Raw genomic sequence first — 23,407 nt, 5'->3', positions numbered from 1 at the left:
CTGAGGCACACCAGTGCCACTGATGCTCAGACCATCATGCTTGTCTATCAGTGTTGTTTTATTTCACTTTTTCAACATTATAAAAGATGCCTATTTTGGCTACCTTTTTAAGAAAAGGGAAATTGACTTTCAATAAGAGTAAAGGAAATTCACTTCTATTTTTTTAAAGAGCCATGTGCTTCGTAAATATGTAAAACCATTTAAATATCTCATTTGATACTGTAAATCTTCTTTGAGTTATTTGCTGCAATTGAATTGAGCTTATAGTTTCTTTATACATATATACAGTTTCTGAGAAATACGTAGTATGATTATTTCTGACTAGATTGAAAGCTTACATTTGTATTATGGTATAAATTAGTTATAAATTCTATTTTATTGTATTCAGCTGCATTGTTTTCATCAGGCAATTTATCACGTGGGTGTATGTGAAATTTCTTCATTTATTAAATTTCAGATTATGTATTTCAAGCAAGAGCTAGACTTAAACATTTTTCCATAAGTGTAGCTTCAGGTAAACAAGCAATTTTAGTCCTGAAAATAGCTTCTGCTTCTGTCAACATGTTGTTTATTTTTTCTCTGAGATAAAAAGTTCAGTTTTTTGATATTTGTACCAAGATAAAGTCAGTAAACAAGATTAATATAGTGTGGAAAAGGTTGTCAGCAGCCCTGGCAAAGGAAATAAGTTGCCTGTACATAGAACATACTGTAAACTGAATAAAAGTGTCAGGTCCACCATGAGATAATGTGATCATGAACCTCTAACAAAGCATGACATAGGCACAGTCGGCTTTTCTCATAGCCACAGTGTAGAAAATGGATTACTGTATTCCAGGGATACCCACTGGAATAGCATGAAAACCTCATTTTGAGATGAATGCAGGATGTAGTCCTGGAGTTGAGCCACATGTTTACCTGTGGTGCTCAAGCTATTGGGTTATTAATGGCATTATCTGTGTACATTTACAATATTTGCATTTCTGGAATTCTTTGCTGACATCCGTATTACCCAAGAGATAAGAAAACTTTTGAAAATGCAGGCTTTTCTTTTTTACAGGTAGTTTGCTTCCTGTTAAGCCTTTTTTTAAAAATTATGTTACATAAAATGGTACTTCTACAATTACAGTTGTTTTTATTATGATAGAGCATAATGGTCTATCAGTGTAAGCTCATGCCTTGTCAGTTGTGATGGTAGTACATGGTACTGTGTTTTTGCCCCCTTTGGAAATCCTCCATGAAATAGGAACGTTGAGAATTTTTTTAAATGGGAATACTTTACTTCACTAAGAAAATATATGAATAGTTCTTTGTCATATTTCTAATTTTATTTAGAAATAAAGGAGTAAAATATGTTGTTAGGTGAAATTACATTTTATTCCATGTGAATACATGGATAATTTCTAACTATGGGGAAATTATTAAATTTCACTGTTTCCTTAACTTGTGTTTGTGTAATCATTAAAATGTGTAGGTGATAATACATGTTATTTATAGTTAGAGAGTAGCTGCACATAACTTGGGCCCCTAGAAATATCAGCTGCTCAATACTGATCTAGTTAAATTTCTTTTTCTCAAGTAAGATTATGTGCATGGTTGAACAGTATTTGGAAATAAGAGTCACTGGTCTGTTGGATAAGAAAAGTATTTACACATTTATAAAGAAACTTTTAGAGTAGTCTTAAAATTCTCACAGAGGAACTATACTAGACAACACCAGGTATAGCATTCTTTCTAGACATTTAATACTCACTTGATCCTTTCCATTTTGTCTTAGATTTGAGTTTTAATTTTATGTTCTCTATTTCAGAATGATGTCCTCAAATGGATCCATTGTCTTTTTGCAAACAAATTCTTGACTTACTTTTTTTTTTTAAATCTCCCTCCAGGTGCCCAGTACTGGCCCAGTCAATAACAAGAGAATGGTTCACTTTTCCCCAGATTCCCACCACCATGAGTGAGTACTCAGTGTATTTATATACCCCTGTTGGGTGTCCCACTACATTTTTTTGGTGAAATTGGCAGATATTACTTGTAAAAGTGGTTTATTTTGTACCTTTTTAAAAAATAATAAATATCATATACCAATGGTAATTTTTTGTGAAATTGGTAGACATTACTCGTAATTGTGGTTTAATTTGTACCACTTTAAAAATAGTAAATATCATACACCAATGGTAATAATGCATGACAAGTTAAATGAAACCCATGACAGAAAGTTAAATAGTTTAAAAATATAATCATTCTTTTGTGTCATTTGTGATAGAAGTTTAAATTCAGGCATCACTGAAATTCATGAACTATCTGGAAACATTTAAAATGTTATTACAATGAGTAGTGTCAAGCCCCTCATTAGCCTCCACCTTTCCTCTCTCTGCCTCAACCCATATAAAGTAGACAAAGGAAGCCTAAGTGACTGGTTTTCTTGTTACTTCTCTACTCTCTGTTCCTGCCCAGCATTTGATATTAAAGAGCTGTGATGGGACCAGACGTATTTCCATCAAGCAACAAAAAGAAGAGACTGCACAACTTTACTAGAGAATTTCAAAAAATTGAGCAATTAAATTTGACTCTCATAAATTGTGTGTTGAATTTTTAGGTGCTAATTTTATTTCTAAACACAACATTGCTGGATAAGCTTACATAAGTTATATGTTTAAGTAAAATATTGTATGTCTCCTGTGAAATTGGTTGAATTAGCAGAAGGCCATAAAGAATGGAAAAACATGAATTAATTATTGAATGATTGTGGGTTTTTTTTCTGGCATGCAATCATATTAGGAACCATTAATTCCTATTATATCTGTTCTTTAACAAACACAAAACAAATTATTGTTCAGTTATAGGGAAACAATGTCATAATCTTTAGTCTTCTCTGATTTCATTCATTTTTATTTTCCTATAACACCTTATCTTTTTTTCCCTCCATTGAAAAAATGCCAACAGCAAGTAAAGCATTTATTATAGCCAAGAAAAAGTTTATATTTTCTTCTTAATTTTGTTTTGATTTAAAAAAAAAAACACACAAATCTCAGGCAAGTAAATATAAGTCTATTTTTAAACCACAGATTTTATTTAGTAAAGACTAAATGCTCTGCGAGTGTGCATATGCTGTCACCATTGTAGTGCTAGTTCTAATACCATGGCTGGATACGGTGAACAGTCAGAAGTAGTTGTAAGTAAATGAAGACATGAAAGTGTGAATTTAAAATAAGATGAATTGGATAATGTCAATTTTGCTGTTGCTTCTAGAGTGGTAGACATAGCCCTTGCCATATCTTCCTGCATCCCTTCCACCTCAATCTCTGGTGGTTCCAATCAATTAAACTCCTCCAGGGGTGGCACCTGAGTGTCAGTATTTTTAGCGCTCCCAAGGTGATTCCAGTATGTGTAGAATACAGTTCTCTTAACTCAGGACTAAAATGTTGGGATAATTATGTTCCCTCACATTTTATGTTCTGAAAGTCCATTCTTTTCAGTATCACACACTGACCCCTTCTATTCCATTTCTTGCTCCATTACCTTAATCAAAGCTCTGTTATCTTTTATATAGGATCCTACTGGATCTGTCCATCTCAGCTTTCTCAGTGTTTCATTACATACTGCTTATTTCTGCTACTCAAGTTCACTCCTGATTATCTTCTTCCCTTACTCAAATGCTCCAATATTTCCTCTGGCCATGGAGAAACCTCCTTAGCATATCAATGAACACCCTCCACAATCTGGCCCCATTTACCCTTGGACCTTATCTCTCCCTCATAGAAACTTCAGTCCAGCTCTCTGCTAGGCTTCTGTTCGCTCCTGACTTTAACCTGCACTTCACTGCCCCCTTTAGCCTGGGAGTTTGCTCATGTGTCCCCTCCTACTTGTATCTATCAAAATCCTATTTTTATTCAAGGCTGATTTTAAAACATTTATCAGAATTCAGTAGGTGGAATTAACATAATTACAACTAACAGCAATTTACACAAGAATCTCCCCCTCACCCCACCCCATCACATAAGAACTCAAGAAGGACTTGTTTAGTAGTTTAGTGATGCCTTTTAGGACCAGACCCTTTCTATTTTTCAAAACATTTCATTGTCTATGTCAGTTTACTAGGGCTGCATAGCAAAGCACAACAAACTGGGTGGCTTGTACAATGGAAATTTATTCTCTCCCAGTTTTGAAGGCTGGAAGTCCAAGGTTAAGTTCTTGGCAGAGTTAGTTTCTTTTTTTTTTTCCTTTTTTTTAACTCTTATTTAATAAATATAAATTTCCAAACTACAGCTTTTGTATTACAGTGGCTTTTCCCCCCCATAACTTCCATCCCACCCACAACCCTCCCATTTCCCGCTCCCTCTCCCATTCCATTAGTTTTTTTTGAATTTCTTCCAGGCCTCCCCTTTGGTTTCTCGTGATGTGCTGCAATCTTTGATGTTTCTGGGCTTTTCTGCATCACCCCTGTCTCCACCATTGTCTTCACATGGTGTTCATGTGTGACTATGTCTCTGAGTCCTATTTTCACCTTTCTATGAGGACACAGAGACAGCTGTAAATGTAAGGACATTGTGTAAGGTCACAATTGGATGAAAGCCCACTTTAATGACCTCATTTTAACTTGATTACTTCTGTAAAGGGCCCTGCCTCTAAATGATTTCATATTCTCAAGTATTGGGGGTTAGAATTCTACTAAGTCTTTTAGGATTGCCCACAATATTTTCTTTTCCTTTTTTCTTTTGTCTGCATATGTTTTTCCTCATAGTGTTAAGATGGCTGCTGTTGAACCACATCTGATATCTCTTTTGATGAGGGAAAGACAGTGCTAGCAGCTCTCCTATTTTGCCTTTTTTTTTTTTTTTTTTTTTTTTTTTTTAAGAGACAAAGTCTCAAATCTCTCAGTCACCTTCTATACTTGCTATGGAAGGGCAGCATCTAGCAAAATTTTCGTTCCGTCATGACTGATTACTAGAGTCTGGCACATGGTTACTCCTCACAAAATAAGAAGATACTGTCATCTGGGTAACTAGTAACAAAATTTGTTGTAGTTAAGTCATTGACTTCTCCACATCCATACACACTGTTCCTTCCATACATACTCCTATGGAATTCCTTTCTTGGCTTTCTCAAAGAGACTACTACTGTCTCAAACTCTCATCCAGGCCCTCAGAGTGATGTGAAGTTTTAATCAGATCTGGCTATGGCTTTTTGTGGAATGGTGGCCTATAAATTAAATGTGCATGAATACAAATTTGGAATTCTGGGGAAGGCAAGCCATTTCAATAAAAGCTCCCATTCAGGAACTACATACTTAATACATAGATTTTATAAGACTCATATCCCATTTGGCAAACAGTCCTCTCTCTGTTTCTTTGGAGGGCCCTTCTTGTTATTTATATTGATAGGATCATTGCTATGGCCTGATGCAGCAGATATCCTTCCAGGATACCACACATTTTTAACAGTCTATTTGTTGGTGAAAATCAAGGGTTTGCCATTTGCCTTGGCACTTACCACTGATTATTGGTCACAAAGTTGTTTAAACATTAAGGTTTCTTTACAAAATTAGCTGAAGGGTGAGTATCACTTGGTGATGAGGATACTGGGTTGCAACACTACCAAAAGTGCCTTGATTTAAGACCCAGATCCACCACCAATTCCAGCTTCCTTCTGATGTGCTTCCTGGGAGGCAGGAATTGATAGCTCAAGTAATTAAGATCTGCCACCCACATGAGAGACATGGATTGAGTTCCTGGCTCCTGGCTTTGTCCTGGCCCAGTCTAGCTTTTGCAGGCACATGGGAGTGAGCTAGCTAGATGGGAGTGCTCACTAATTCTGTCTCCCTGCCTGCTCCCAAATAAACAATTTCAATGTAGTTGATTTATATTGTTTATTTGTATAATTACATGCAAGAAAATGCTGCTGGCCTTGATGTTCTTCCTGTACCTTACTTAGTACTTAGTTTAAAGATTTCTGCCCTAAAACAGTTTAGGGCCTCCAGAGGTTGGGTCCCAGTCTTTAAGAAATCTTTGCCAATAGGCTCCTCCTCTTTGCCAAAGATATTCTACAGAAAAGTATTCCAAAGGAAGTCTAGGTGAGCACCTTGGTCCTATTACTTATGATACTTGTTAAATCTCGCTTCCGTGTCACTGTCTCTTTCCATTTAGGGATTCCAAATTTGACTTCTAGTCTGTAATTCCATGCTTAACAAAGCTTTCATTCAATTTAGGATTTTTGGTTTTTAGCAAATGTGTATTTTTACTCCTGTCTACCTAATAGAGGGCCTTTTTTCTTTCTTTCTTTCTTTCTTTCTTTCTTTCTTTCTTTCTTTCTTTCTTTCTTTCTTCCTTCCTTCCTTCCTTCCTTCCTTCCTTCCTTCCTTCCTTCCTTCCTTCCTTCCTTCCTTCCTTTCTTCCTTCCTTCCTTCCTTCCTTCCTTCCTTCCTTCCTTCCTTCCTTCCTTCCTACCTAATAGAGCCAACAGGGAAGCTACCTTCTAGATCTTAGTCTTAGCAAAGAGAAGCTGGAGGACACTACAGCATGGGAATGGTATTTTACCCAAACAGATGCGTGGCTTTGCACTCTGTCAAACACACACACACACACACACACAGAATCCCAATTGCTTTACCTTGGGTCGACCCCCTTCTAGGGACAGCTCAGCTCTCTGCTTTGAAACAGACTCCACTTTGCTTCACTTTGTCTCTCATTGCCCTAAAAGGAAAATCCAGTATTATTGTTTTATTTACAGAAGAAAGTACATGGTCAGTGTACATGGTATGGCCAAAGATAGTTTTAGTTATATGCTTCACCAAATTTTAGCCAGAATAAGTGTGTCCATATTGCCTGTTGCCTGTCTTCCATTCAACCTGCTCTCTAGGCTAGATGAATTACATGAAACTGATTCTTATCAAATTCAGCACCTCATAATAGAAAACCAAGGTATTCATGCTCTCATGATCTACAGGTAATATCCAAGGAAATCATGGCCACCCATAGTTTTAAGAGGGTGAATTTCCAAATCCCTTGTGTCTACCTGTAAGCCTCTTTCCTGGAATCATCACCCCTGGTTATTTTACTAGTTTTTGCTTTTCACAATTACCTTCCCCAGCATGAGGAAGAAAAAGACACTTCCTACCTCCAGTCGTAATGGTGCATAGTGTAAAATCCTCTTGGGTTCCAGACAAAGAGACCTTCTAAATATTGTACCGGTTTCTATATAGAGGGGCTGAATGCTAGCTGGTGATGGAAAGTATTCATAAAAGTACATGCTGGATGCTTGTTGAAAAAAATTGGTAATTGGCAAAAGAAGCAAATCCTAGAGCTATAATGGATCTTAGACACAGTCTAATCCAATCACTTTATTTTTATAAGTGAGAAATTGAAGCTCAGGAAGGCTAAAAGCTTGCTTAGGTTCTCACACCAGCTCTCAAAAAATATAGGACAGACCATCATCAGAAGTAAACATTAAAATTAGTCATCTCTGAATGATTGCAAGTTTGTCTTGCATTTGCTTGATAAGGGGCAAAGTAGGAGTCCCTTTTGATATTTAACAAGCTTTATTTCAGTCCGCATGCTATTTTTATATTTAGAGGATGGGAAAGCCACTCTGAATATTATAATAAGAATGTTACCTATGTATAACCATATTGTATAGTTCTTCTAAGTAGATTACATTTTTTTGTATGCTTCTTCTGGTAAAAAAAAAAAAAGCACTGCAAGTAAATAAGTAGGATATGGATTATGAGCCCCATTTTGAATATAGGAAGACAGAAATTCAAACCATCTCTGCAACTTGTTCTAACACACGTGCCACTAAATAATGGATCCAGAACTTGAAGCCAGACTCTGTGTTCCTTCTATTATGACTCAGAATTAAATTAAAGATAGTGAACTCAGACCCTGTTGTCATACCGTGTTATCAGATTCTTTGGTTCTCTATGCTCCTGATCCCTTAAATCTATTCTCCTATCCATGAGCAGAGTAATTTAATCATTGATTTTTCCTGCTGTAATCTTACATCACCACTATGTGATAATGTTTTCACATTCGAAAGGGGGCACTTATTCAGTCCCATATGGTAGCATAACCAACAAATGAATCAGTTGTCAAGGTATATGAACATTAACACAATCAATGCTTACACAATAGTACAGGAAAAACACAGATTCATTGTACTTAGATTAACTGTGATTTTGTATAATCTTTACAGTAGTTTACCTCAGAGTTTTTAGTAAAGAACCTGTAAGAATGCTAAGAAATGGTGGTTAAATTATTGAATATTTAGGGACTCCAAATTGAATAAAAAGCAAACTATTATTTTCATCCAGTTAATGATTCCTCTAAATCAGCATAATTTTTTGTTGGAGTATCTCCTCTAAAAACAGCCTTTTCTATGACTACTTAATCTCACTGGCTAAAATTTCAATCTGAAAAAATAGATTTTAATAAACAGGGAAATATTTTATAGGCCTTAATGCAATAATATTTTACAATGGTTCAATTTTAAATCTGTGTGCTTGGATTATTTCATACAGCTAAAATTCAATGAAGGGCAGTCTTGAAATAGTTATCAAGAGAAACAGAGGGGCTGATGCTGTGGTGTAGCTGGTTAAAATCTTGGCCTGCAGCACCGGCATCCCATATGGGTCCCAGTTTGAGTCATGGCTGCTCCAGTTCTGATCTAGTCTCCTGCTAATGTGCCTGGGAAAGCAGTGGAAGATGGCCCAAGTCCTAGGCTCCTGTACCCACATGGGAGACTTGGAAGAAGCTCCTGACTCCTGGCTTCAGATTAGCCCAGCTCTACCACTGCAGCTATCTAGGGAGTGAACCAGTGGATAGAAGACCTCTTTCTGTCTCTACCTCTCTCTGTAACTCTTTAAAATAACTCATCATAAAAAATAGAGAGAGCCACTGAGCTGGAGAGGGGCAGAGGGTGTTCTTAGAATTAGTTGATCAACACCTAGCTTGGTGTTGGGTGTGGAAAGATATCAATTTAACTATCCAGCTCAGTGTATTAGAAGAATGGAAGCAAGTCAGTAAAAATTTGCATAGTTTCTTTGAAAATATATTTTATGGGCCAGTACTGTGGCGGAGCAGGTAAAGCCGCCTTCTGATCCAGCTGTCTGCTATGGCCTGGGAAAGCAGAAGATGGCCCAAGTCCTTGGGCCCCTGCCACCCACATGTGAGACCCGGCTCCTGGCTTCAGATCAGTGCACCTCCAGCTGTTGAGGCCAGTTGGGGCGTGAACCAGCAGATGGAAGACCTCTCTCTCTCTTTGCTTCTCCTTTTCTCTAACTCTTTCAAATAAATAAATAAATATTAAAAAAAAAAAAAAGAACTTCAAAAAAAAAAAAAAGAAAGTAACTTCAAAATTGTTGGGTGAATGGCCAACTTTGCTGCATACATGTGGAAAAATGGACTCTTGTTTTTACAAGGTAAAGTAATGTGCTCTGGACAGTTACTGAGAAGCCTGGCAGAAAGTCATAATTGTGAAAATGTTACCATCTTAATAAAATGGCACTTCGAGTCCAATTGTTAATATATGTTGTTTCTTTTAGTACGAACCATTTAGCTCAGAAAAGTGAAATATTCATTACAATAGCTAAACAGCTAAACAAAACTGACAAGAGCCTCAATCTAGCTAAAGTGGAGAAATTAGCATCCAGTTTCTGAGTAAAAACAGTGTTAAGTTTTGAAATTGGCATTCATTTACTATGTTAATTTTCTGAAAATATAAATATTAAAATTGAAAAAAATTACATATTACCTTTTTAAAAATATGAAGAATAAATTAGAATTCCTTTTCATTAGCTTCAACTCCTTTTGTTTACCCTCTAAATGGTTGCAGAATATTTTCTTTTCTCTCTTTTTCCAGTCAGTTAAGAGATACTAGTTTTCAAGTAGAGATAAATAGAATTATTAACTGATTTTCCACTGGCATTTATATTTTTATTTTAAGTATAGGATATTTACCTGAAGTATTGTATTTACATCAAACTTATTTTAAATGCACATGGGTGACTCATAATCCTATGATGAATTCCTTAATAAAGCAAATATTCACCCCTTATTTTACCTTTTGTGTAAATATCAAATTTGTTTGAAACCATATTTGCCTGGATTAAAGGTTGCGTTCTTTGGAAATACTTTCACACTTTTAAATTTAGCATCTGTTGCTTTATAGTAAAATTAACACTAGATTGTGATAAATAAGATATACGAGACAATTCCTCTGATTTAGAATGATTTCCTTGGGAAAGTCCTTTAGCTTATGCATGTCTTCATTTTTATGTATAGAACAAATACAGTAACAGCCCTTCCTTATGTAAAAGTGCTTACAAAATATAGAAAGATAAAACTAGGTATGAAACATTTCAAAATGACAATGATACTTTTTATTGTATTGTATATATTTTATTTTTCAGAGAATTTCCACATGTGCCACCATTTTTAATGTTTTTTACTACCTCTCTGCAGTAGTTATAGTGGGTGTTATACATTTATTTTATAGATAATTTGACCTTTGCAAAGTCACACTCTTCACTCAATCAAAAGCCAGTTAAAAAGCAAATGTATTAATGATCTATGTGTTTGATAACATGCTAACTTGTTGGGGAATTCAGTGAGTAGCATCCAATTGCACTGTTTTCTCTATAGCTATTTAGGAATTAAAAGGTAATTATTGACTATAAAAACTCATAGAATAAAAGTTCACATATTAATATATTCCACTGTCTATTGCTGGGGGAACAAAATTAATATTTATTTTAAACACCTACTTTGTTTCCTTAATCTTATTAAAGCCTCCAGTACTGGCAGGGATTTATTTTATATGTGAGGAAGAAACTAAGAATCAGAAAATAAAAATAATTTACCAGAGTTCACCTAACTAGCCAGTGCCTATATCCAAACCTAAGTCTTTCTGATTTAGTAAGCACATCAAGCCAAACTTGCTGAATTTTTGTTTGTAGTTTCGTAAAAGAAATGAACTTTTAAAAGATCCCCAAGAGCATAATTTTAGAGTTGACTATTTCATAGAAAAAGTTAATGAATGAGGGGCTGGCGCCGTGGCTCACTTGGTTAATCCTCCACCTGCAGCGCCAGCATCCCTTATGAGCCGGTTGCTCCTCTTCCAGTCCAGCTCTCTGCTGTGGCCCAGGAGGGCAGTGTAGGATGGCCCAAGTGCTTGGGCCCTGCACCTGCATGGGAGACCATGAGAAGCACCTGGCTCCTGGCTTCAGATCAGCATGGTGCGCCGGCCACAGCAGCCGTTAGGGGAGTGAACCAACAGAAGGAAGACCTTTCTCTCTGTCTCTCTCTCACTGTCTATAACTCTACCTGTCAAATTAAAAAAAAGGAAAAAGTTAATGAGGAATATCTTTATCAGGTTATGTAGTATATAAAACTTAAGAGCCCAAAAGAATCTTCAAAGTTCACAAGGCCCTGTGCTGTCATTCATGGAGAAAAACATAATGGCTGTAATTGATGGAACTTTGTCCCTTGTCTCGCAACATTCATTTATCCATTAAGGAAATATCTATGATGGACTACAGACATGATGGCTGTCCTCACAGTACTCAACATTCTAAAGAGATAACAAACATTAATTAGTAAGCATCGACTTCGGTGTACAATTGTACAGTGATATATAAATGCATTGTTATGTACTGAGCCAGGTACTCTAACAGAGAACTTTAAAAGTGAATTTGAGATAGACAAAAGGGAAGGAAAGCTTATGAAATCTCCTAAGAGTAGTGGAAAAACCACTTAAGACCACTTGTTTTGTTTATTTGTTTGTTCACTTGTTCTGTATTGACCATTGTGTCATCCTTGGTTGTGGTTGCTGACAGGATGTTGTTCTTAACTAGCTAGATGACATTGTAATACTCTGCCTGCTTACACTGTTATAGGATATTTGGTTAGGAGTTTGGCATATATATTTACTTCTCAAATCCTCTACCCCTTCCTATTATATATTTCTTCATACTTGGCAAATCTCTTCAATAAAGCAGTTAGTTCACAGTGAAGATGTTTAAGATGGAAGATTATTTTCCATTTCTGAAGTTTATGCAAATTTTCACTGATAATTTATTTAGGCTAATGTTAAGGAATAGAACCCTTTACAGTATAATGAAAATACTCTTTATCTACACTACCCATTATAGTAGCTACTAAACCACATGTGCCTAGAATTGAGTTGTGGCTATTTAATTACCCATATATGGCTAGGGGTTACCATGTAGGGCAGCAGAGATTTAGATCATTTTGTATATGCAAGGTTCACTATTTGTGCTTCTGAGTTCAAAAAATAGGAACTTACCTCTAACAATAAAATATCTATATCATAAACTGCAATAACTCTTTTCTTCTGAAAAGCACATTTTAGGAGCACTTAGTTGAGAATCTTAAAGTTGGCTCTATCCTTTTACCTTAGATGGGATATTAATTGACTTCATATGAAATCCTATACATTTCTACTACCTGTTGTTCAACACTATTATTGGGGAAGAGGGATTAAGAGGTAGTGGGGGCCGGCGCCGCAGCTCACTAGGCTAATCCTCCGCCTTGCGGCGCCGGCACACCGGGTTCTAGTCCCGGTCGGGGCGCCGGATTCTGTCCCGGTTGCCCCTCTTCCAGGCCAGCCCTCTGCTGTGGCCAGGGAGTGCAGTGGAGGATGTCCCAAGTACTTGGGCCCTGCACCCCATGGGAGACCAGAAGTACCTGGCTCCTGGCTTCGGATCAGTGCGGTGTGCTGGCCACAGCGCGCTGGCTGGCCGCGGCGGCCATTGGAGGGTGAACCAATGGCAAAGGAAGACCTTTCTCTCTGTCTCTCTCTCTCTCACTGTCCACTCTGCCTGTCAAAAAAAAAAAAAAAATTAAAAAAAAGAGGTAGTGGGAAGAATTAGTGTGAAACTGTATTTGCAGAGATTTAAAAAAAAAAAAACACTTTTTTTTCTAAGGATTCATTTTCTAGTCATTCTAACAGGAAGGGAAAAAAATCCACACAACAGAGTTTCCAACCACAACCTCTCTACTTGAAAGACCCCAATAGTGAGGGCTTAATAGGTGATCCATCTTCCTGTTGTCAACAGAGCTATGATGACAACCAAATGAAATAATATATGTCAGGCTTTGTGCTAGCCATGCCTAAACTGCTTCTTATGTCCCAGAGGGAGTTTTGAGTTGGAAACTACGTTTATTTCCCCTGAATTGTGAGAACAGGAAATCCTTGTGTCTCTCAGCTTACCCATTCTCTGAAAGTGGTCGGTTTCTTTTTCTTTTTTTTTTTTTAAAGATTTATTTATGTTATTTGAAAGGCAGAGTTACAGAGAGGCAGAGGCAGAAAGAGAGAGAGGTCTTCCATCTACTGTTTCACTCCCCAGATAGCCGCAATGACCAGAGCTGCACTGATCCAAAACCAGGAGCCAGGAGCTTCTTCCAGGTCTCCCACACAGGTGCCAGGGCCCAAGAATTTGGGCCATCTTTTTCTACTGCTTTCCCAGGCCAAAGCAGAGAGCTGGATTGGAAGTGGAGCAGCTGGGTCCTGAATCGGCGCCCGTATGAGATTCTGGCACTGCAGGCGGCGGCTTTACCTGCTACAGCACAGTGCCGCCCCGTAAGTGATCAGTTTCAAACTATGCTGTGCTTCCTACTCCCAGAGAGTTCTACCACTGCTGGTCTCCCTGGGAACCCCTCGTGAAACTTGGCTCTAATGTAAATAAATGCCTCTCTATGACTCTTTTTCTCTTTTAAGGCATTTTTCCCTCCTTTGCCTTTACATAAACTTGATTCTTTCAATTTCAAGGAAATAACTACTTCTGTATTTCCTTATTTGCTCATTTTTTCCACTAAAATATTATTAAGTAACTTTTATTTTCCATGTATTAGGCTAAGCTTTGGGAGTGTACAATCAATCAATAGAAAGTCAGCCCTTTCCCTCCAAAAGGTTCATAATACCATCTATCGCTCCTTGTTTACCTTTATTCATGGAGGACTTGGGCACCTGGTTTAGGCTCCCTTCTGCATCAGTTGATGCTATCCTGATTAATGATAGTATGTGTAATGGTAACAAGAAACTTGGGCTTTGAATTTCAGCTGTGCTACTTGATTATCAAACCACTGGCAAATCAGTAATCTCTCTGAGTCTTTATTTGCAGACTGGAGATAGTACCTGCCCCCCAGGATAGTGTAAGGATTAAGTAAGAACAGGGTCTGGACCTTTAGTAAGGGCTCAGTGTTGTGGTGAGGCTTCAGTGGAATAAAATATCTGTCACTTGGCACAGCTGATCCTCCTCCCTGACTCTAACACTCTAACATCCTTCATCTGCTTACCATTGAGTAACTCACTCTCCTTGCTCCTCTTGACTAGAACCATCACTCAGAACCGATGTTCTGAAACTTTAAGTTGTGTTGTACCATTTTCAAACCACACGTGTTGCAGCGTTTTTCTTCTCCTCTGCTTCCTACCCTGTCCTTTTTTTTTTTTTTTTTTTTTTTTTTTTTTGACAGGCAGAGTGGACAATGAGAGAGACAGAGAGAAGACAGAGAGAAAGGTCTTCCTTTTGCCATTGGTTCACCCTCCAATGGCCGCCGCTGCCAGGGCGTGGCGGCCGGCGCACCGCGCTGATCCAAAGGCAGGAGCCAGGTGCTTCTCCTGGTCTCCCATGGGGTGCAGGGCCCAAGCACTTGGGCCATCCTCCACTGCACTCCCTGGCCACAGCAGAGAGCTGGCCTGGAAGAGGGGCAACCGGGACAGAATCCGGCGCCAGACTAGAATCCGGTGTGCTGGCGCCGCTAGGCGGAGGATTAGCCTATTGAGCCGTGGCGCCGGCCCTACCCTGTCCTTTAGAGTCATTAAGACTGACCTTCAAATAAGGATGAACTTATCCAAATATATTTTCCTTCATTCTCCTTTTTCTTTGTCTTAGAGGAAAGGATTTTTCTTCTCTCAAAGGCTGACTCTGTGACCTGTGGTTTTGAGTGAAAGGAGCTTTATTTTTTTCCCTTTCCAAAAGCTTCCTGCATTATCTGATGTATTTTATAGCCTCTTCTTTAGTTCTTTTCAACCCTACTGCTCGCTTGCTCTCTTTCTGTCTCTCTCTTTCTCTCTCTCTCTCAAAGCCAAACTTCTAGAAAGAATGGATTACACTACACCCAATCTAAAACTCACATACACCTTGTTCAGTACCCAGCAATGACATTATGATTCTGATCTCTTCCCATGGTGCTTCCTGGAAACTTCTCTAGAAGTGATCCTCCAAATGTGTTTTGTTGATCTCTATCAGACTTGATTTCAGCATTTTTTACACCAGTGACAACTCCCTTCTTGAAACTTCCTTCCATGGCTTCAGTGATGCCGCTGTCTTTTGGGTTATTTACCTCCCCAAACATTTATTTTCAGTCTTCAAACCCAAATACCACCAAAAAGAAGGAACAAGTTAAATAAACCCACAATACGATGAGAGAGTGTTACTCAACAGCAAGCAGATGAAGTGACAGATATTTTATTCCATCGAAGCCTCCATCGAAGCCTTAATGCTTATTCATTGCTCTTGTGATCAGTTTTATAGTATCTTTTAAATATTGAATGGATAACTGCGGATCACTAGATATTTAAGAAAAGCCTTCAGTCTAAAGATAATCCATTACAAACAACCGAGGGTGGGGTACCCACTCATCAAAAGACATCATTAAATAGATTGATAGATATTTTATAATCCAAATATAATAAAATGTTAATGATAGAATCTAAATAATAGAAACATGAGTGTTGCTTCTAAAATTCTTTCAACTTTACTATTTGAAATTTTTCTTTTTTAAATCTTAGAAAAAATTAGTGTGAGTGATGAAAGATTAAATAAGGTATAAATAAGGATGAAATAAATTGAAGAAGAGCTAGAAATATAATGAAACATTCCATGTCCATGGATTGGGAGATTCAACTTAGTAAAGATGTCAGTTCTCCTCCTATTGATATTCAGATTTAATGCAATTCCTCTCAAAACCCAGCAAGATTTTCTTATAGATGTAAATGAAATTTTTTAATTTGTATATAAAAGCAAAGGAATTAAAATAGCTAAAACTATTTTTAAATGGAGAATAAAGTTGTGGGAAGTATTCTACTATATTTTAAGACTTACCTGCATAAATACATATTCAAGAATGTATATATTGCAAATTAAAGCATGTGAAGAAAAAGACAAAGCAAGAGAGGCTGGGGAAGATCAACTCAAACAAGGTACTTCTCAATAATTCTCAAAGCAGTATGAGGGCTTTGGCAAAAGGCAAAAATTAGGACACCAGAAAGTATCTAAGGAAAGGTAAAAAAATGACATGAACATGTAATGAAAGCCAAGACAGTTCCAGACCAGATCTGAGGATTGCTGCTAGTTGAGATCATAGGATAAAGGGCTCTAGAAAGGAGATCTCTGCAGGCTATAACGAGGAAGGAGTAAAGGATGGATATATTTTCAGAAATTTTTTAATATTTAGATGGGATAGCTCGTAATCAAGAAGGCTGGTGTGTACATAGAAAAAAAGCAAAGGAAAAAATGAAGGCAATATCAACTTTAGGAGAAACAAAATCTCAGCAGCAGAAAGTATTCACATAGTCATACTAATGTCTATTCACAATTGATTAATCAAAAATAATATTGTCAATGGAAATAGAGGGTTGAGAGTTAAATCTATATTTATGATAATATAAAATCAGTTATTAACATCTAATCACTAACTCTCAATATAGCCCTGTTTAGAAATATGAGAGAACTTAAAACAGCTCATCAGAAAATTAAACTGTAAATTTTTCTGCTGCAAAGAAATCTTGAAATCTACGGAAAGTGTTTTCCTAATATGTATTTGTCATGGCTTTTTTGAAGTACCTCCACATGACATTATCCCAAAGGAAAAGACCAAAAAACTGTTGGCAATTGTTTCCCTAGAGGAGCTTTGGAGTCAGGACAGAGGAGACAAATGACTATTGTTTTTAATTCTTTTACTCTGTGTTTTTTTTTTTAACTGAGCTACGCATTTTGATTTTTAAAATATGTTTTTCTTTATAGCAAAAGGCACAATCCAAAGCAGAGGGGGAAAATATTTTAAAACATTGGCAAGGGAATAATTTGTTTCTAGCTGGTGATTAATTCAGTTGTCACTCACTGATACCAGTATGTGCCCATCAGTGGTAAAAACTTACCTGCCAAGGGACAATATTTTAATGGTAACTGTGTACAGAAATTCTATTAAGGCAGAAGCTATTTATTCCCAATTTTAGTACCACAGAGGCTCTATAATATATGAAAGTCTTAGAAAGTACCAGGAGATGTACCCTTTCAATGTAAGCTCCTTGAACTTCAAGAGTAGGTATGGTAAAGGCACACTTTGGACAACTAACCTTAATATCTGTGCACTCATTTCTGCATCCAAAACTTGAATGTTGTTATCAGAGTGGGAAGTAGTACATGCCATGTGTCTAAAGAGGACTTAGTACATAGGGGTTGAACTCAATACTATTTATTGTTCTTGAAATAGTACATCACATTAAAATATTGTGGACTTTTCATGGTTCATTTGCCACAGTATCTCTCTTAATTTCCCAGTCCTTGATGTCAGCTTGTTTTTATATAGAACACTGCCAGAAAGCTGGGCACCCAGCTAATGGTAGTAACCATTAACCATTTGTCAGCCGCATAGGTCAGGAGTGAGAGTATAAGAGCAGCTGATGCAATATGGAGTGGACTGAGCTGTGAGAAGGGAAGGCTACCGCTGTGAAGTGACTTCTGTGTTGTTATTGTTGAACTTGTGCTCAGCCAGAACCCCAGTTCTTTAAACTGTGAAAGGATTAGTTCCACTGATGCTCCAGAATCCATATCAAGGGTTTTTATGTTGTTCCTGGGGGGCTTTTCCAGAAAATATAATGTTCTTGTGTTTTTAACATTTTTTCATTACTTCAACAACCAAAAGGTCATAATTTGTTGTAATGATGCTATAATTAAGTTGTGGTAAATGATAGCATTTGTAGATTTTATAACCAGAATTGATTCATAAAATGAATACAGTCCCAGCAGTTTATGTTAACATAATTAAATGGAAATGTAATTCTAACTCAGTTTGCTTATTAAATTGAAAATTACTGGGTTATGAGCACTCTTACATTTCTGTCAAAATTGGTGTAAGTCTAGAATTACATGAAATATCCATTAAAATAAAGCATATTTAAGGCCTTATTGCTATTGGCGAATAAATGTCTTAAAGCACATGCAAACTGATCACGTGTGACCAGATGCTTTTAGTTAGGTTCCCACTAATTCCTTTTCTCTTTCCTCTGCAGCCATTGGTTTAGCCCTGGGGCTAGGACAGAGCTTGGCCAGGTAAGGAGCTCATAAGAAAGTTACTTAGTGTCTTTCATTTATCCATCTCCCTTCAGTGTAGTCAGTCAGCTCTATGAGAAAGGATGTAAATCCCTGGCTTATTTTAAAAGAAGTGTAATTGTGCCAAGGTTGAATCCGCTAAACAAATAAACTCCCCTCAACAAGCACCAGTGTTTGTTTTTGTTCCTTTGTTTGTTTTACTGTCACCCTCCTCAGTCACACATACATGTGACCACATGGAAAGCCTCTGGAACTCTTGCAGGATTTCACTGTTTATATTTGTTGTTCACAAAATTAAGGTATCACAACAGCACCTAAACTTTAAAAATTAAGTGATATTAAAGATCAGCCAGTGAGAGCATATTTTTATCTTGAATTTTACAGCTTGGCAGTAGTGTTTTTCAAGTTCACATTATAGCTCTAGATGAATTGTTGTTTTGTTTTGTTTTTTAAAATCTTTTGCTGGTATACATGGGAGCACAATGATTAGTTGACTTAGCAAGAACTTGACATTTACTTTAGTTTTTTTATATATTAAAGAAATAGACTATTTTCTTTGTTCCTTGAATATATTAATTCTCTTTCTGAAGCATGTTATGATAATTCAGGGCTTAAATTTATGGTAGTTCTAAAACATATCCACTTTAGAGTTTACATCCTTGCAAGTTTCTTTCCTTACGAAAGATAGAAGTTGTTTATTAAGTGACACAAAACTATGGTATGTAAGAAAGTATGCCTTTAAAAGACATAAGAATGATGAACTGCATACCTCTGCAGATCATTTCTTCTGAGAGAACAGTAAGGTAGTAAAGAGGGGGTTGTGTTGGGTAATGGTAATTGGTAACATTGCTACACTGGTGAGATTGACTTAAGTTGAACAACAGGTCCATAGTTGGGTGCAGATGCCATAGTTCTTTCTACTCAATAATGCACTTCATTATAAACTGTATTTCATAACACATAGCTAAAAAAATTCTCATGAATTCAGCTGTAACAATTTTTTCCTTTAATTTGCCTTTTTTACTGAGTAATTTGCCTTTTAAAAGATACTCCTCACATTTAAAATAGAACCTACACCAGTGTTCCTATAAATTTTGAAGTTAACTAGGCCAAGTTACATCAATGATGTGTTGTCTTGCTTATTTTTTAAAAAAAAATTCAATGGGGCCGGCGCTGTGGTACAACTGGTTAATTCCCTGGCCTGAAGCACTGGCATCCCATATGGGTGCTGGTTTGAGACCCAGCTGCTCCACTCCGATCCAGCTCTCTGCTGTGACTTGGGAAAGCAGTAGAAGATGGCGCAAGTCCTTGGGCCCCTGCACCCGGGTGGGAGACCCAGAGAAAGCTCCTGTCTCCTGGCTTTGGATTGGCGAAGCTCCGGCCATTGCAGCCAATTAGGGAGTGAACCATCTCTCTCTCTCTCTGCCTCTCCCCTCTCTGGGTAACTCTGACTTTCAAATAAATAAATATTTTTTTAAGATTTATTTATTTGAAAAGCAGAATAACAGAGATAAAGGGATAGAAGGAGAAAAAGAAGGAGAAAGAGAGATCTTCTGTCTGCTAGTTCCATCTCCAAATGGCTGCAGCCAGCATGGGCCAGGCTGAGGCAAGGATCCTGGAACTCCATCTGGGTCTCCCACATGGGTGGCAGGGGCACAAGTAACTAGGCCGTCAACCTCTGTTTTCTCAGGAGCTTAGGAGGGAGTCAGATCAGAAGCGAAGCAACCAGGACTCGAACTGGCACTCTGTATAGGATGCCAGTGTCACAAGTGATGCTTTAACCTGCTGAGCCCCAAAGCCAGCCCCATGTTATCTTACTTATGATTCGAAACACAGAGTATTCAAAAAATAGACTTACTGCTTTCTCAGGTGGTATGTGTCCCTCTTTATTCAATGCTTACAAAAATGATCCTACTGGGACTATTAGGTTGCATAAGGATATGTTTTATTTCCAAACATAATTTTTAAGTACATTTTCCACCCTTTAGAACTTGGGAAGTACTAAAGTGTATAACTTTGTGTTTTAGTTTATGGTTTACTTGGATGCTTCCAATCAAGTTTAATTCTCCATTCAAAATTTAACTAGGGGGGCCAGTGCTGTGGCATAGTGTGTAAAGCTGCCACCTGCAGCGCCAGCATCCCATATGTGCGTGGTGCAAGTCCCAGCTCCTCCACTTCAGATCCAGCTCTCTGCTATGGCCTAGGAAAGCAGTAGAAGATGGCCTAAGTGCTTGGGCCCCTGTACCCACATGGGAGACCCAGAAGAAGCTCCTGGCTCCTGGCTTCAGATTGGCCCTGCTCTAGCCATCGCAGTCATCTGGGGAGTGCACTGGCGGATCAAGGACCTCACTGTCCCTCTCTGCCTCTGCCTCTCTGTAACTCTGCCTTTCAAATAAAATAAATGTTAAAAGAAAAAAAACTAGTAGCTAATATTATATAAGTAGAAAAATCAAGCAATTCTTTTTATTTTCAAAATTTTGCCATCTTTTTAAACTAATGCTTAAATGAGCCATTTGCTTAAACTTTGGTATTCTGTTTCAGATTTTTATATTGACTAGATAGGTTATAAATGAATAGAATTAGTTCTTGTTACTTACTGTAGTTCTGTTTTATGAAGTAGACTGAACACTAAATTATTGAATACAAAACCAATGCCTGGAGGGAGGGAGGGCAGAAAATATTGTGTGTTCTTAGAATAGTATCTATGAAATTCATGAAATCTGTTCTCTGTATATTAATAAGTTAAAAAAAGTAAATAAAAAAAACCTAATGCTTGCAGGGAAATTGCACAGTCTCCTTCAAGTCTCCAGTCAAAATATTTTAATCAGTCTATGCATTTATAACCTTGTGTTATGTGGTTTAAAGAATCTCATTATATATATCTATATATGTGTGTGTGTGTGTGTGTGTGTATAAATAATTGAGTCACTAACATTGAACATGAGGTCAGCAGCACTATAGCTCATGCCTGAACAAGGTTTATCTGACACACATGCATTTTCTCTGTACAACCCATTCCAACCTCCTTGTGCTTAGCCACACTAGAAAGCTCGTCAGCACTATGCTTATTGGCAGTTTTGGACAGTGAAGTCATTTACAAAAGTACAAACTGAAAAAAAAATATCATACTAAAGAGATTGTTAAAAAGACATTTGGTTATGATATGAGAGCTGAATCAAAAAGGCAGTGTCACCTTGTTGAATCTCAGCTGGAAACATGCCATTACCAGTGACTCAGATCTTTTTATCACTTTGCATATGCCTATGAAGAACTGCAAAAGCAGATGAAGTACTGATTTTGTAATACAAATACATTTTAGCAAGTAGATGAATTCACAATACAGAATCTACAAATAACAAGGATCAGCTGTGTATACTCAACTGTCAAAAAATGATAATGTTTACTCCACTTATTTCTTTAAAAAGATTTATTTATTTATTTATTTGAATGGCAGAGTTACAGAGAGGCAGAGACAGAGAGAGAAGGCTTCCATTCGCTGGTTCACTCCCCAGATGGCCACAATGGCCGGAGCTGCACTGATCCAAAGCAAAGAGCCAGAAGCCTCCTCCAGGTCTCCGACATGGGTGCATGGGCCCAAGGACTTGGGCCATCTTCTACTGCTTTCCCAGGCCATAGGAGAAAGCTGGATCAGAAGTGGAGTGGCCAGGACTTGAACCGGCACTGCAGGAAGCAGCTTTACATGCTATGCCTCAGCACTGGCCCCAACTCCACTTATTTTTAAAACCATCTTTCACTCCTTTTCTATATCTTACAGTTCTGTTTTGGTTACTTCAATAATAAACACTGTTTTTATTTACACCATTCATAGATCATACCTTTCTTACATAATTGTTAAATAACTTAGGCATTATCTATTAGGGACTCTCAGTTTTATAAAAAGAGATATTTATACAGAACAGCTTGGCTTTTTTCTCTTGAGGTGGTTATAGTCTGAGGCAGAGAAGCTTTAATTAGAATATGTTGATAAATGTTTAGGAAATCCATAGAGAGGATACAAGAAAGGCCAATAGAATAAAATTGTTCAAAGTCAGTTCAGAGATGGAAGGAAGGATGGAGAAGCAATGGTATGTCACATCTTTTTGCTTTATTTTTTTTTTATCTTTTCAAATCTGAGGCTTTCCTCATTGAACATCATAGTTTGACATTTTGACAGAATTTACAAGTATCTAATTGAGTCGTGAGTCATAGTTTAGATATTACATAGTTCTCCTTTCAATGTTGAGAACACTAAGAAGCCAAGTATGAAAAACCTTGAAGTTCTTTTAGAGACATTTAAAGAGTTTTCTGGAAAGTGGCTACCAGTAGAAATATCCCTAAGCTTGATTGCTTTATGCATATAAGACAGTAAAGAGAGGATTGCTGTGGAGTGAGAATTCTAGTCTTTACTATTTCCTTTTGCATTTGGGATTTGAGACTTTCATTAAGTTTTTTTTAAATGTCATGAATAGTTAGCTCCATTTCTGTAACAGTAAAAACCATTATCCACAGAAACACTTCCTGATGTAATTCAGCATTTTTCTTTTACAATTGTGTACCTAGGTTTTACATTTATGGATTTTAATGTCATTCTTATATGAGTCATTTTTAATATACACCTGCAGGTCACTAATAAGGGAATTGTATCTTCGTTTGGCCTAAGTTCAGCAATCTGAAAGTTGGAAGGTAAGAAGCACTTCGCACCATATTCCAAAGTTTTATTTTTAAACAGAATTGATATTATTGAGCCAGAACCTTGAAAAATGACCTCACTTGTGACACTGATAGAAGTCCAAGGAAAAAGAAATTATCAATAAGAATGAAGAATTTCTTAGAATCTGATGAGCTACTCTTGCTTATTAGAGCAGAGAGTGGGGATTCTTACATCTTTCATTGTGAATTTGTAACCTGACTTATTTCAGAAGATAGTGACCTGCTGAGAACCTTTTAAGTACAAATATTCATCTTCTCTTCTAATATCTCATTAGATTGTTTTATCTTTGCCCTGAAAAAGATCTGTGTTCATGTATTAACTTGTTATATCCACGACCAAGAGATCTAAGT

General features: G+C 37.2%; 2 protein-coding genes across 2 annotated transcripts in view; both read left to right on the top strand.

Moving 5' to 3' along the window:
• LOC100342470 (G patch domain-containing protein 2) overlaps nt 1-2,577 on the top strand; it is a 111,517-nt gene extending 108,940 nt beyond the window's left edge. The window contains exons 6-7 of the mRNA XM_089312201.1: nt 1,887-1,954; nt 2,455-2,577. Coding sequence (XP_089168327.1) covers nt 1,887-1,954; nt 2,455-2,461 — 75 coding nt within the window. The 3' untranslated portion in view covers nt 2,462-2,577. The remainder of the gene's footprint in view (nt 1-1,886; nt 1,955-2,454) is intronic.
• Nucleotides 2,578-13,426: 10,849 nt separating this feature from the next.
• Nucleotides 13,427-23,407, top strand: part of LOC149122532 (G patch domain-containing protein 2-like) — a 57,533-nt gene continuing 47,552 nt past the window's right edge. Inside the window, exons 1-2 of the mRNA XM_089312204.1 lie at nt 13,427-13,593; nt 18,307-18,346. Of these exons, the coding sequence (XP_089168330.1) occupies nt 13,538-13,593; nt 18,307-18,346 (96 nt within the window). The 5' untranslated portion in view covers nt 13,427-13,537. The remainder of the gene's footprint in view (nt 13,594-18,306; nt 18,347-23,407) is intronic.

This window comes from Oryctolagus cuniculus, chromosome 13, assembly GCF_051225735.1.
Source record: "Oryctolagus cuniculus isolate XC-2025 breed Fujian yellow rabbit chromosome 13, ASM5122573v1, whole genome shotgun sequence".
Lineage (NCBI taxonomy): Eukaryota > Metazoa > Chordata > Mammalia > Lagomorpha > Leporidae > Oryctolagus > Oryctolagus cuniculus.
This window is presented reverse-complemented; position numbering and strand designations above follow the sequence as displayed.